The following is a 13,591-nucleotide window of genomic DNA, read 5'->3' on the forward strand; positions in this document are numbered from 1 at the left end:
TATTTGACTTTATTTTATTTTGTCGATTAAGCGCACAGACGTCTGCGAGCCAGGGGCTGGGCCAGTAGGGCTTCGGGCTTTTTTTTTTTTTTTAACTTACTTAAACCCGCAGGCCATTACTGCGGCGCCGGCAGGCCCTATCCAGATATGAAAAGTGTACACCGTGTACTGCTACGGCCGGCGGGCGTGTCGGCGGGCTAATACTAGTGATTCTGAATGAAGGAATCAAATGGATGCATCCTAATTGTATCTTACGTAGCCACCGGACTCGGAGACGAACTGCCTCTCACCACGCAGGTGTTCTTACAACCGGACCGTCCAATCACTGCACCACCCAACCAAAAAAAAAACAGAGCGTTGGTTTTGGCACAGACAGTATTGGAATGGCATTGCTAGTAGTTAGACTGCTTAGCTTAGCTAGTTTACTGTTTAACGTCTTACCGTTACTGGTGGGCCGGTCGGCAGGGACACCCACTGGCTGCACTGCTAACTGATTGTACAATTAGGTGGCCAGCTGCGGCCTGGTGCTTCTTGTTACCAGACAGTACTGGTCTGTGATCAATGACTGCACAGGCTGCCCTGTCCACAGTGGCCAGGCTCAAATGTCGTCGTCGGGCAGCGGCTGACTTCAACTACGATGATGGCTCATGGACGGACGTGGGGAGCTGCGGTGGTTACGGTGGGGCGTGGACTTGTGAAAAAATCTGCGCACGCTGCCACGCACTGCGTGCACAGCCCCTACCCCCCATCAGAACCAACATCAAGCCCGCCCGAAGTGTTTGTGTCCCGCGGCACGCCCACCGGCAAGTGGCAACACGGTCTGCAACAGTCAACACTGCACTTTAGTGTGAACTAAGGACCGCGGCCGCCATGATAAACCTATATTGATTCATATCTTAATCTTCTCTTGCACTTAATCTCAGCCTCAGGGCAGGCTTGGTTATTAAAGAGTCTCACACAATCGCAACTACTCACTATTAACCGCCGTGACTGACACACAGTGAACACGCTGCGGCTGCACTGCACACACTGAGTACAGACACAGTACATTTGAAAAAACATCGATGTGTGACGTGCGCCGGTGCAGCAGATGTGTAGACCTGGCCCTGATAATTAAGTGCCGGTGCTAGAAAAGGGGTGGGGCTTAAAAAAAAAAAGAGAAAAACGCCCCCGAATTGCATCAAGGCGGGCCCTGAACTGAGTGACGCTCCTCTCCTCCAATGGCTGGCCAGCATTTACGAGGCCAGCCAATGGAGAAGAGGGGCGTGTTCAGGCCCCCATACTACACAACACAAATTTCGGCTCCGCCCACTGCTTACGCAGTGCGATGGTAGCCTCAACCTAATAAATCACATGAGTGGTGCCCAAGAGGGAAGGGGAGGTGTAAGGTAGTTAGTGATGGGTAGGGTAGTTGAATGGTGGTGACAACAAATCACAAGCAGTTCAGGTATACAGATCCTTATATACCAATTAGCCTAAGTCAAAACATCATAGACACAATGCCATAAAACACGGAAAGTCACAGTTATTGAATCACTGTTGAACGGTTGTTGGCAGGCATTCTAGAGTCGACGTTTCGACCCCTTGTCCGTAGGTGTCTTTAGCCTTACTAGTGGGGTCTTCATCAGGACTAGCGTGACGTGAGAGGGACGGGGGGCACCATGAGTGTTGCGACAGGGAAGGGGTAACTCACAGTCCCACCGTTGAGAGAGAAAGGGGGGCTCCAGGGCTCTCTGAAGTGTGGTATCAGGAACCTATACGTATTGGCATGCACCCACGTATTGGCATGCACCCACCCTACATCTATTTTAGTTTCTTACAAAAAGATCATGTCCCATTTCAATTTTTTGCAATAAACCAATATCCTCCTTCTTTTAGATGGATGGTTAAACCCCTTGACATTCAAAGAACATAATTTAACTTAGTTTAACAACAGGCAGACGTTTGTGTAGGAATAACTCTGAAAAGTGCCCTCTTTCTGCATGGTTGCCCCCACTATTTGCTGATGTGCTTTGACTGAGTGTGCCCTGGGCTCCTACCAATCAGGTACCCAGGGCCTATGTTTTTTTCCCTAAAACTGCACTGAAGATCAAACCCAATGGGGATCTCTGGCCACAGGTCAGCCCCTGGTAAATGGCCCTGGTAAATGGTACCACAGGTACCCTCACACACTGCCTTTGCAGGCTGCGTGTTTTGGTGCAGAACAAAGTGAAGAGTCGACATGGCACACATCCCTGTGTCGAATAAAGTTTAGAGGGTACATTGCGCATGAGAAATAATAATTCTGTTGGCATAGCATCCATCCCGATATTTAAAGCAATATGGTATTTTTCGAAGATAACTTCACATTCATTTAAAACGAACAGTCTACTCTTAAAGATGGCGGATCACGACTGCCGAAAATAGAAAGCACTTTTCACTTAGTCCTTTTTCAGTGCCGGTCAATACGCGCTGCCCGTAAACGATAAACATAAGTAATGGCGCGGTTAATTCGAACTTAAACGGAGGACGCGGTCTGAGTACACTGTTCGGAATACTGGCGACGCTTTTTTCAGGTATTTCACTTAACGCTACCCGTGTAAAATGAATATGGACACTTTGTTATTTCTTTCGGGTCCATTCATTGTTGTAAACATTCCGTTTTTTTAAATTTAGGAAACGAACAAACCACTCTTAAGGTATGTGGTTTTGGAATCGGTTAAAATACCGTAACGTTTGAGATTTTACAACAGCATCTAACGCCATATTATATGTTTATAGATCGGCATAATCTACACAGCGAAGGTAGGATTATTTACTCATTATTTTGTATTTGTGATCATACGAGTATGATACGAATGATTAAAAACCTAACGTTTAGGTTGCTACTTTGTATCTATAGGTTATCAAGCCCCTAAAAGCATAGGGTAAGCCACCTATTTTTTGATCTTCTAGTGGTAAACTTCTTGATTATATATTTTACACAACGTTTCTATATCGTGGTGCATCACTGGCTCTTTATTTTTCGTCCTTTAGCTGACTGAATACATTAACAATCACGAGAGGTATGAAATAAGTTCATTTCAATACACACCCCCATGACATATGTTTAAAATAGCACACTTACAGGTCTTGTTGTTTCGTTTTCATTGCAGATCAGCCCCTGATGAAGGCACTATCTGGTGCCGAAATGCATTGGGCATGAACACACAAAACAATCATATGATATGAATTATGAGGGGTCATAACATGATTTCCAAATGTTGATTCTTGAAAATATTGTATTGGAAGAAAATGTGTTAAATTGAATTGAGTTTATATCAAAGTATGGAATGTTTCATTTCTTGATTACAAATGAATCAGTATATGAAATTAAAATAACTGATTGCATAATCATTTTTGTGTTGACATTGATAAATGTTTAAGGTGCAGGATTACACCAGGTGAACAGTGCGCAACTAGATGAGATCTATCTCATCATAACCAGTACACATCCATGTGTGACATGCCTACAACCCACTGCCTTGGCATACATCAGTGACCCCTCTAGCTGGGTGCCCTATACCAGTGGTGAGGGTGCATAAGCCCTTTACCTCTAAGGTGTATAAGTACATTCTAAGCGCAGTGCTGCCATGAAGAGTACATGGTGCTGGGAGTCTGTCATTACGAACTCCACAGTGCCATAATGGCTGAACTCAAAACTGAGAAGTTTGGTATCCAACTTCTCAGCACATTAAACCCGCACTGATGCCAGTGTGAGATTTAATGTAAAATGCACACAGAGGGCATCTTAGAGATGCCCCCTGAAAAACGACCTCCCTCTAGTGTCCAGGCTGAGTAGCTGCTTTCAGCTGCCACCACCAGACATGTTTCTGGGCCCCTAGGTCGAGAGCCTGCTTCTCTCGGGGACCTGAAACAATGCACATCCTGAGACGAGGTGCCAAGTCTCCTCCCCCAGGATGGGCAGGGTCCAAGAAGGCTTGCCGCCTTTGTGAGCTTCCCCAAGCCTTTTGCTGCTCTCAGCAACTGGTCCCCACCGGACCAGACTCCTACTTTGGGCGGGTAAACAAAGTGAGAAAGGGAACTGTGCCCACCTTTGCCAATCCCACCCCTCAGATGGGGGATGCTAGGTGAAGCACAACTCTCAGTCCCCGCCATCTTACAGATGGGGGACCCAGCCAACCAGAGTGAGGCATATGTCCCCCTCCAACCGGAGGGTGGAATAATAGGGGGTGTACCCACCCCAAGGAAGGGACCCATTGGTCCAAACCTTTTATTTACCTGTAATGCCCCTAAATCTAGTATTTAGGGGCACCCCCGAACCTTGCCTCCTCAGACAAGTAACAACCAAGAAGAAGAAGTACCGTGTGTGAGAAAGTGCCATCTTTCTTGTATGGTATGCCCCCACTTTTTAATGTATTGCTGGTGTAATTTGATTGTGTGCCCTGGGTTCCTGCCAATCAGGTACCCAGAGTCTGTGTTCCTTCCCTAAAACTGCATTGAAGCCTAAACCCAATTGGCATCTCTGGCCACATGTCAGCCCCTGGTAAATGGTACCCTAGGTTCCCAGGGCACGGTGACCAGAGAAGGCCCCCAAGGTCTGCAGCACTTATTTTGCCACCCTTAGAGGCCCTGTACCCTCACACACACACACTGCCTTTGCAGGCAGAGTGTCTTGGTGCAGAACGAAACTGTGAAAAAGTGGCTCTATATATACTGTACCAGAATAAGGTATAGTGTGTATAGAGTCCACCAACTCCAGGGGTCTAACAGAGGTTAAAGTCAGGGCTGACCTTACTCTCAAAAGTGGTAGCTTGGTCAAGCAGTAAGGCAGTACCAGAGGACAGTGTAAAGCACTTGTTGTACACACTCCAGAGGACAGTGTAAAGCATTTGTTGTACAGACTTAGTCAGCGAAAGGTTTCACACACAAGAACTGAACTCCAGGCCAATTGTTTTCATATCAAAAGATATAGTTGTTTTATTTTTAGAACCAACAGGTATCAAAATATACTTTTCTCGATATGAGTACTCATGTAATTACTTTGCAAAGAGGCAATAAACTTTGTGAACACAATAGATACAGGGGTTGCAGTAGGCAACACACTTCTAAATACACTATAGCATTGAGCTCAATGGGGTTTCTTAATAAAGTACAGTTGATTACTTTGTAGATTACTTTGGTAGTTCCAGGACTGTATCCTAGATTCAGTCCTGGGGTCTAAGCTGAAACCAATTCAGTAAATGCGTTTTAGTTACTGTAGTGATTTTTCAGGAATATAAAGCGGTTTTAAAAGTTCACGCTTAGAAACTTTTCAATAAAAATCTGTCAATATTATCCAATGGGAGAAAATTCAGGTTACAGGTAAAGTACGTTCTTGTTACTTTTGTAATCCAGTACTGGGCTCCTAGGGCCAGCACTGGGGTCTCAACTTAAAACAGGTAAGTAATTGTGTTTCAGTATTTCGTATTATCTTTAAAGAATATTTAAAGTTTTCAAAAGTAGACACTTAGAAGAAATTTCGTAGAAAAGCAGACAATGGATTCCTATGGAGAAAATACAGATTACTAGTAAACCTGGTAAGGATTACTTTTGCAATTCAGTACTGGGCTACAAGGTACAGTACTGGCTTCTCCCCTGATCACAGGTGAGTACTTCGGAATTGGGGTGATTTTATAGGAATATTTTTAGTTTCAAAAACTTCATCCCTGTGTGCCATGCCCACAAACACACTGCCCTGGCATACCTCAGTCACCCCTCTAGCTGGGTGCACTATGCCAGTTGTGTGGGCACAGGTGCATGAGCCCTGTGCCCCTACAGTACCCAGGGCCATTCCTGGGCACTGTAAGTGCAGTGCTGCCATTAAGAGTATATGGTGCTGAGAGGTTGGTATCAAACTTCTCAGCACATTAAAACCGCACTGCCAGTGTGGATTTAATGTAAAATGCACGACCGAGGGCAACTTAGAGTTGCCCCCTGAAACCAACCCACATCCTGTGTCCGGACTGAAAGGCCGCCTAGGCTGCCACCCAGCAGTCATGTTGCTGGACCGCTGGGTAGAGTCATCCACTCTCTTAGGCCTGCAACAATGCACATCCTGAGATGAGGTGCTAGGTCTCCTCTCTCAGGATGGGCAAGGGAAGCTTCAAAGGCATACCGCCTTTGTGAGCTTCTCCAGGCCACTTGCTGTATCACCGGTTCTGACCCCCACTCTGGCGGGAAGGCTGGCGGGAAAACCTAAGTGAGGAAAGGGGGTGTGCCAGCCTCTGCCAACCCCACCCCTCAGGTGGGAGAGGCGAGGTGAAGCACAACTCCGGGCTACCGCCATCTTGAGGATGGGGAGCCCTACCCAATCAGGACTAGGTTACTTCCCCCCCTCCCACTGAACAGTGGCAGGATATGTGGTGTACTCACCCCAGGAAAGGGACCCATTGGTCCCTGACCTTTCCCTACCTGTAACGCCCCTAAATTTAGTATTTAGGGGCACCCTGAACCTTCCTTCCTCAGATCCCAATTCCGAAACAAGAAGAAGATCAAGAAGAAATAATACCTGCCGTGCAGTTGCTAACAAGAGGACGACACCAACTGACTTGGCCCCATCCCTACAGGCCTGTCGACCTAAATCCCGGTGTCTCTGGTGGTCAGCAACCTCGGAAACCCCACAGGACCTGACTGCCTTGCTCATCCAAAGACTGGGACTCCCACAAGCAGTGGTTCTGCTCAAACAGCAACAACCCCTGGCGCCAGCCAGGAACCGCGAATCCAGCGCACTCTGCACCCGCCGAGCCCGGCCTGTGCGTGAGTGAACAAAGACCACGAGAACGTCCCCCCCGGCGACTGTGACCACGAATCCAGCACCCAAGGACCCTCTTCGATGCTCTTGAAAACGCCTGCAGCCTCACAACCAGGGACCCCTCCAAACGCGACCAGCTGAGGGTAAGATTTTCTCAACAACAAAAGACACCCCTGCACCCGGTGCCCTGCGGCCCCCTGTGCCCTCCTCTGGGGTGCCTACCTAACCTACAGCTTCCCAACTTACCTCTCTAAGTGGTGGTCGCACCTGAAGAATCTCCGTCCCCGAGCCTGCAGCCTTTGTTCAACTTCCAGCTTTTCCATTGAAATACATTGGGCCCCCTGACGGCCCATAAGCACCCTGCACCCAGCCGCCAAGAGTCACTGGAAGTGCAGCATCTGTTCTATCCTACTTCCCTACTTGCCCTGTGTATGTAACCAAGAGCTCAGCTCCCACAGCTGCGTGGTCTGCCTGCTGGCAGCCACCAACCAAAGGCCCCATTCCTCCCATAGGCTAACATTGCCCTTCTCTCGCTGCACCCGGCTGCCCCTGTGCCGCTGAGGGTGTAACAACTGTACCTAACTGACCCTGGGAAACCCCTGAGTCTAACCTCAGAACCTTAACTCGGACAGTCGGGTACTTACCCAAAGACCGATAACCTTATTTCCTCCCATAGGATAACATTGCCTGGTTTTTGCCAGAAATTCTTCTGTCGATTTTCAAAACATACAAATATTCCTCAAAAATCGCCTGTGTAACACAAACGATTACTTTCAACTGTTTACAGGAAATGCACCAGGGCTGAATCCAGGATCCAGCCCTGAGAAAGAAAAACATTTGTAAAGTGATTTTATTGCATTTACTTAAAACTTCTCATTGAGCTCAATGTTATAATTGTGTTTAACTTGTGTTGCATATTGCAACAACTGTAATAATTGCATTCAAAAGTCTAATGCTATTTGAAAGCATTCAACTGTAGCATCTCATTCTGAGACAGTATTTTTATACCTACTTGTGGTTCTAAAATAAAGCAACAATATATTTTTATATGCAAAACAATTGGCCTAGAGTTCAGTTCCCGGGTGTGTGAGACAATTTGCTGAGTGTGTACAGCTAATACTTTACACTGTCCTCTGATTCTGCCTTACTGCTCGACCAAGCTACCACTTTAGAGAGTAAGGTTATCTCGAATTCTAACCTCTGCCATACCTCTGGGGACTGTGGACCCTATGCACACTGTACCTTACTTTGGTCCAGTATATACAGAGCCACTTTCTTACACCGAACTGCCGTGCCGAAGCGAAGAACAGGAGGATGCCCACTGACTTGGCCCCAGCCCTAAAGACATGTCCCCACCTCAAACCTGCAGAAGCAAAACTCTTGTGTGTCCTGCAGCCAGCAACCTCAAGAACCCCGAGGACCTGCCCCTGCCTTCCAAGGAAAAGACGGTCTCCCGTGAACACCGGATTTGTTCACCCACAGACCCCAGCTCCTGAAAAATCTGCGAGTCTGCACCACTCTGCACACGTCACCAAGGCCAGAGTTCGAGTGGCCCAACACCACGAGGAGGTCTCCCCGGCAATCCGAACCCGAGATACAGTGATCCCTGACCTGCCTCAAGCCTCCAGCCGACGGCTGCAGCCTCAATCCGAAGTGTCCCCCCCAACCGTGGCCAGGAGCTGGTTAGAAGATTCAAACCTAAAAGAGACCCCTGCACCAAGTGCCCCACGACCTTGGGTGGCCCAAACAACGGTGTCTAGCCAACCCTCACTATCCCAACTTACCTCTCTCCATGTGGTGGCCGCTCCTAGAAGACCTCCTTCACCGAGCCTGCAGTGTGTTTGCAAACTGGAGAATCCCCATTGAAAGTAACAGGGCACCCAACGACAAACCAGCAACCAGCCACCCTAGTGCCGCTCAGGGTGTACCTTTGATGCTAACTTGAGCCCCCATTTGCCCTGAGCTAAAGTCCAGGAGCTTTGCTCCCACACCCTTGTGGCCTGCTCTTAAGCCCCATTGGATAACATTGGGCCTCAGCACTCTGCACCCGGACGACAGAGTGCCGCTGAAGGGTGCTTTGAGAGTGCATCCTCGACCCTGAGAGACCCCCGAGTCTAACCCCAGAAAACCAACCCCACAACAAAGTTCTTACCTGTTAACTGATAACTCTACTTCCTCCAAAGGATAACATTGACTGTTTTCTATTAAAAAGTGTCTAAGTGTAGAGTTGAAAAATCTATCAAAGTCTATATAACTGTGTACAAATAACCAAAACGCATTTACTTACCCTTTTAGAGGAAATGTCCCAATGCAGTATCCAGGTATACTACACTGTGTAAGAAAAGTAATCTGCAAAGTAATTTACATGACATCCTATTGAAAAGTCATTACAAAGTATATGCACAGTATTTGAAGGTATTGCAATTCCAGTAATTCTACTGCAAACAAACCAAAATATATACACAAATGCAATTCAAACTGTTACTGCAAAGTATAAATCACTTCACTGTGCCAGGCTTGCTTGGTTTTAAGAAATAAATATAACTAAATAATGTTTTTATACAAACAACATTGGTCTGAGTTCAGTCTTGAGTGTGTGACATCATTTGCTGATTAAGTGTGTACAACAAATCCTTAACGCTACCCTCTGATAAAGCCTTACTGCTCGCCCACACTACCACAAATAGAGAGTAAGTTGCTATCTACTTTCACCTCTGCCTACCTTTGGGCTTCCACTGGACTCTGTGTACACTATACCTCACTTTGGTATAGTATATACAGAGCCAGCTTCCTACAGACTGGTTTCGCTCTGGATGGGCAAAGCGGACCACATCAAAGGGGCAAGGGTAGGCATTCTCATCCTCTCCCTCCCAGGGCACATCATTTTAGGGCAGGCGCCAGAAGATGTGAATGTGTGAGCTGGCCCATCCAAAACACCAGCCTTCGTGAAGTATAATAGACTCCAGTACTTAAAAGTGCACTTACAACACCGTAAACCCATCCACTACCCATTCAGTACAGACACACTTCATACATACGCCTGACAAAAAGGTCGCCAAAGATTAAAGTTAAGCTAGAATGAACAGAGCCTGGAGGCAGTTGCCTCAGAGGGGCTCGTGTAAAAGGGTCGGTGTGTGACTAGAAACTATGTTGTCACCACATAGCCAGAGTAGAGAGGATAATAGTCACTTTCACACAAAGCATCCACTTTTGAGTGACCTTTGACATCAGAGCAGAGCTTGAATGTTAAGTAAAACATAAAGTTAAAGGTAGAAACATCAGTAAGGCAGCAAGATTCTCAGGTTTACTAGCAGAAAAAAAACATACAGCAGTTTAGAAACATACACGTCCAGGGAGTCACATCCTCACAAATCCAAGCAGAGGAGTTTCATCCTAGCACGCTTCCACTGAATATTAACAGTAATTTGTTTTGTCACATAAAAAGAAGACGAGTATGCATCTTCTGATCACAAATGGCAAATATTTATACAGTGCCCATCGTGGCTATCAATCGATCACAAAGTGTTACAGACTATGAAAGAAACAGACAATCAATATAACTTATAGAATGTACTGATAGAGCAAGATTTCGCATCGCGACTTGCTTGAGTCAAGAACCTCGAAAATTTGTTATAATCCCATAATTCCAATTGTTTGTTTTACTAAATGTATGTATTTTGAATGTGCGTGTGTATCATAGTGATGCTTGCCTATGTGTTTCACTAATACGAATAACCCTTGTCTTTAAAACATGGAAGCTGCTCGAAATTTTATTCTGTGCATGCGTTAGGCATAATCACGTGACACGACGCAGTCACATTTGGAGGGAAAGGGTGCGCATGCGTAACAGCCATAAAATGGCCGCGCTTTCTAATAAGCAAGGTGAAGCTTGCACCGTTGCTTTTTGTGATTCTGTCTGTTGCACTAATAAATAATTGCATAGTATATTTTATAATGATAATTCACAAGTACACACTCATGTTATGTAGTTTATTCATTTATTTCTATGTTTTAATTTGTTTTCGCTTACTTTTCATGTACCATGGTAAACGGGGGGTCCAACTGGGTCGAGAGCCATCTTGAGGGTCCTTTCTGCGCATGACCGCGTAGCCCAGGCAGCCATAGCCTTGAGCGGTGGAACTCAGCCAGCTGGCAGTCACCGACAAGATGCTCCTGAGAACGCCACCTCTGACCCAGGAGGATAGAGAAATCATGTTCCTGATTTGATACAATGACATTATTTCTATTGTATTCTGCATATTCTCTCATGGGAACCCCAATCTTGCTAGGCGGTACCTTAGAATGCAAATTTGGACTTGAGTAAGTCTGTTCTGATTGGTGTGTTAACCCATCCTACCTTAGGACCAATCGAAATTGGGGATTCTGACACTTTGCAACATTGGGGGGTGGTACACTGACCCAAAAGAGTATATCTAGCCTAGGTTTAGCTAGAGAAATTGTCCGACTTGTCCGAATAGCTGACCTGTCACTGACCCAACGCACTCAATAGGTGACTGAATATACAGAGCGCTGCGGAGCACTCTGTCCGAATCTGACAATAGACTAAGGTTTTACTAAACCTTAAGTGCTGGCGGAGCACTTTGCTGGGGAGTTCGCTAACCCAATCGGGGTTCTGACTGATAGCTGCAGAGAGGGTGGAGCGCAGGCGTTGCTTCCGAACTGCGGGTGCTGGTCGTATCCTGGTGGTCCTGTCCTGATCCTAATCTGGGTTTCCTGTCCTGTCCTGAGGTGTCCATACTGCACCTGCTGTCCCATTGATGACTGCTATTCCTTGGGGTATTTCCTGTCCTTAACTGACCCGTGGCCAGGGTTGGTTTTCACACCAGTCTAGGTAAATATCTTTCCGAAAACTCTAAACTGCACCTTTCTATTTTTCCGTCTTTGCTTCAATAAAGACATACCTTTGCATATGATCATTTCCATGCTTTTCCGCAACCATTGCATATCAAAGTTATTCGCATTTACTTTCATAGCGTGTTCCTATGTTACCCTACCTTTTAGAAATCATTTTCTACATTGCAGTTTGCAATTTCCTGACGTGGTCTATAATTTCCTCTTAACATTTAACTGAAGTACTTTACTAGAGATCACATTACACCCTTACTATAGCTGTTAGGATTCCTAATTTCCCATTCATATTCATGAAAACTGTTTCCATAGTAAAAATTCCGATTATTGACTGGGGTTTTTCCTGTAAATGTTATGATTTTCCAAAATTGAATTTTAGATAAAGAATCTTAAAACTTCCCAGTTGTCCGTGGTCATTTGATGAAACATTGAAATCATTTTTATGTTGGGTTTTGTATTTTGCTGCCTTTCCTTTTACAGCTAGCTCCCTGACCCATCGTGGTTATAGGTACCCGTATCGGTGGATGGTAAGTCGGGTACACTGGAAATAGCAGGAAGGGACTCACAATTATTGGTAGTAGATTGTATAGTCATCTGATCAATGTATATGGTGAAATGAAATATATGGGCCCGAAACCTAAGTGGTGAAAATATTGGTCGGGTGACCTGCGATCTCTATCAGTACAACTTATGACAACATGCTACTTGTTTGTAGAATGACAGTGGAAGGTTATAGCTTGTACTTCCCTGAACTCCGAACATTTCAGTCAAGATGACGTACAAGGACTATGATGTGCTCAACATAACAGTTAAACCAACAGACAAAGCATGCCTATGTTGGCTGCTTTCCTTCAGATTACCCTGTTAAGAATGAAACAGCACAAAAAGGAGTCCAGAATACCCATGAATTCAAACAGAATTTGTATCTATGATGTAATGAATTGTCTGTTTTTATTATATTCCGTTTGTGCTTTTCTGGCTATTCTTAGCCAAATATAGAATGTTGACTGACTGAGTCAGAATATCCATATATACACCATTTCATAACCTATTGCAGACAGGGCAGGCATACAGAAACACTCCCCTATAGAGCGGTCTGTCAGATTCAAGTAAACTTACAGCAAAGTCTGTTTTCTCCATTTCGTCGAAAAGTGCACTGGAGTTGTGATCCATGTCCATTGACTCGGAGAGACCCGTGTCCTGAGGAGAAACAGAGGCATCATTAATTTCAAGCAAAGTGATGGGAAGGGCTGCTCCTTTACATAATGCTCAACATAGTGCCTTAGGCGTTTCATTTTATAGTACTTCATAAGCACTCAGTGGGGCCAATCTTCAATCATAGATCACAAAAGTTTATAACACAAAAAAATAAGTATTCAAAGTCTGGTTGCAGATCTACTATTGGATTAGTGGCCCCCTACAGTAAACAGTGTGTCCCAAAGGCCACCTATCAGTGTCATCACCAGGACTGCCCCCGTTTTTAGGCACAACTTTTTCTCCAGACTGGCAGATGGTAATTGTTTGTATTAGTATATTAGCTTTAGCTATGTTACATATTATAAACAACTGCTTCTTCCAGGACAGACAAATTTGCAGTAATGCAAATAGTTGTTGGTAATCTTTTCCAGTTCAAGCTTCTATCCATCTTGACATTCATGGTACCAATACCCAGGGTGAGGGATCCCTTGCAGCAACCAAAGCCTGTTTTGAGTCCAATCTGGACTCCAAGACCGAGCAGCCACCGAGCGACGTCAGCACCGCAGAAACCCAGTTCGAGAGTGTCCCAGCTGTCTAGTTTTCTTCCCCTCAACAGCAAGACAGACAACCACGAGGAACAAGCCCAGCTGACCTAACCACTCTGCAACCGAGCGCCCCAGCCCCAGCTCCCAAGAACAGACTGTGATTCCTTGATTCCAGCACCCTCCCGAACTGAGCACCCTGTTGGGAGCT

The 13,591-nt window shown here is 45.7% G+C and overlaps 1 protein-coding gene across 9 annotated transcripts in view; it reads right to left on the bottom strand.

The window, feature by feature from the left end:
- The window catches only part of MED12 (mediator complex subunit 12), a 614,738-nt gene that overhangs the window by 413,803 nt on the left and 187,344 nt on the right, over positions 1-13,591 (bottom strand). For all 9 annotated transcript variants that reach the window (XM_078640219.1, XM_078640216.1, XM_078640215.1 and 6 more), the window contains one exon: positions 12,761-12,841. In XM_078640219.1, coding sequence (XP_078496345.1) covers positions 12,761-12,841 — 81 coding nt within the window. The remainder of the gene's footprint in view (positions 1-12,760; positions 12,842-13,591) is intronic.

The sequence above is a fragment of the Lissotriton helveticus genome, chromosome 4_2 (genome assembly GCF_964261635.1).
Source record: "Lissotriton helveticus chromosome 4_2, aLisHel1.1, whole genome shotgun sequence".
Lineage (NCBI taxonomy): Eukaryota > Metazoa > Chordata > Amphibia > Caudata > Salamandridae > Lissotriton > Lissotriton helveticus.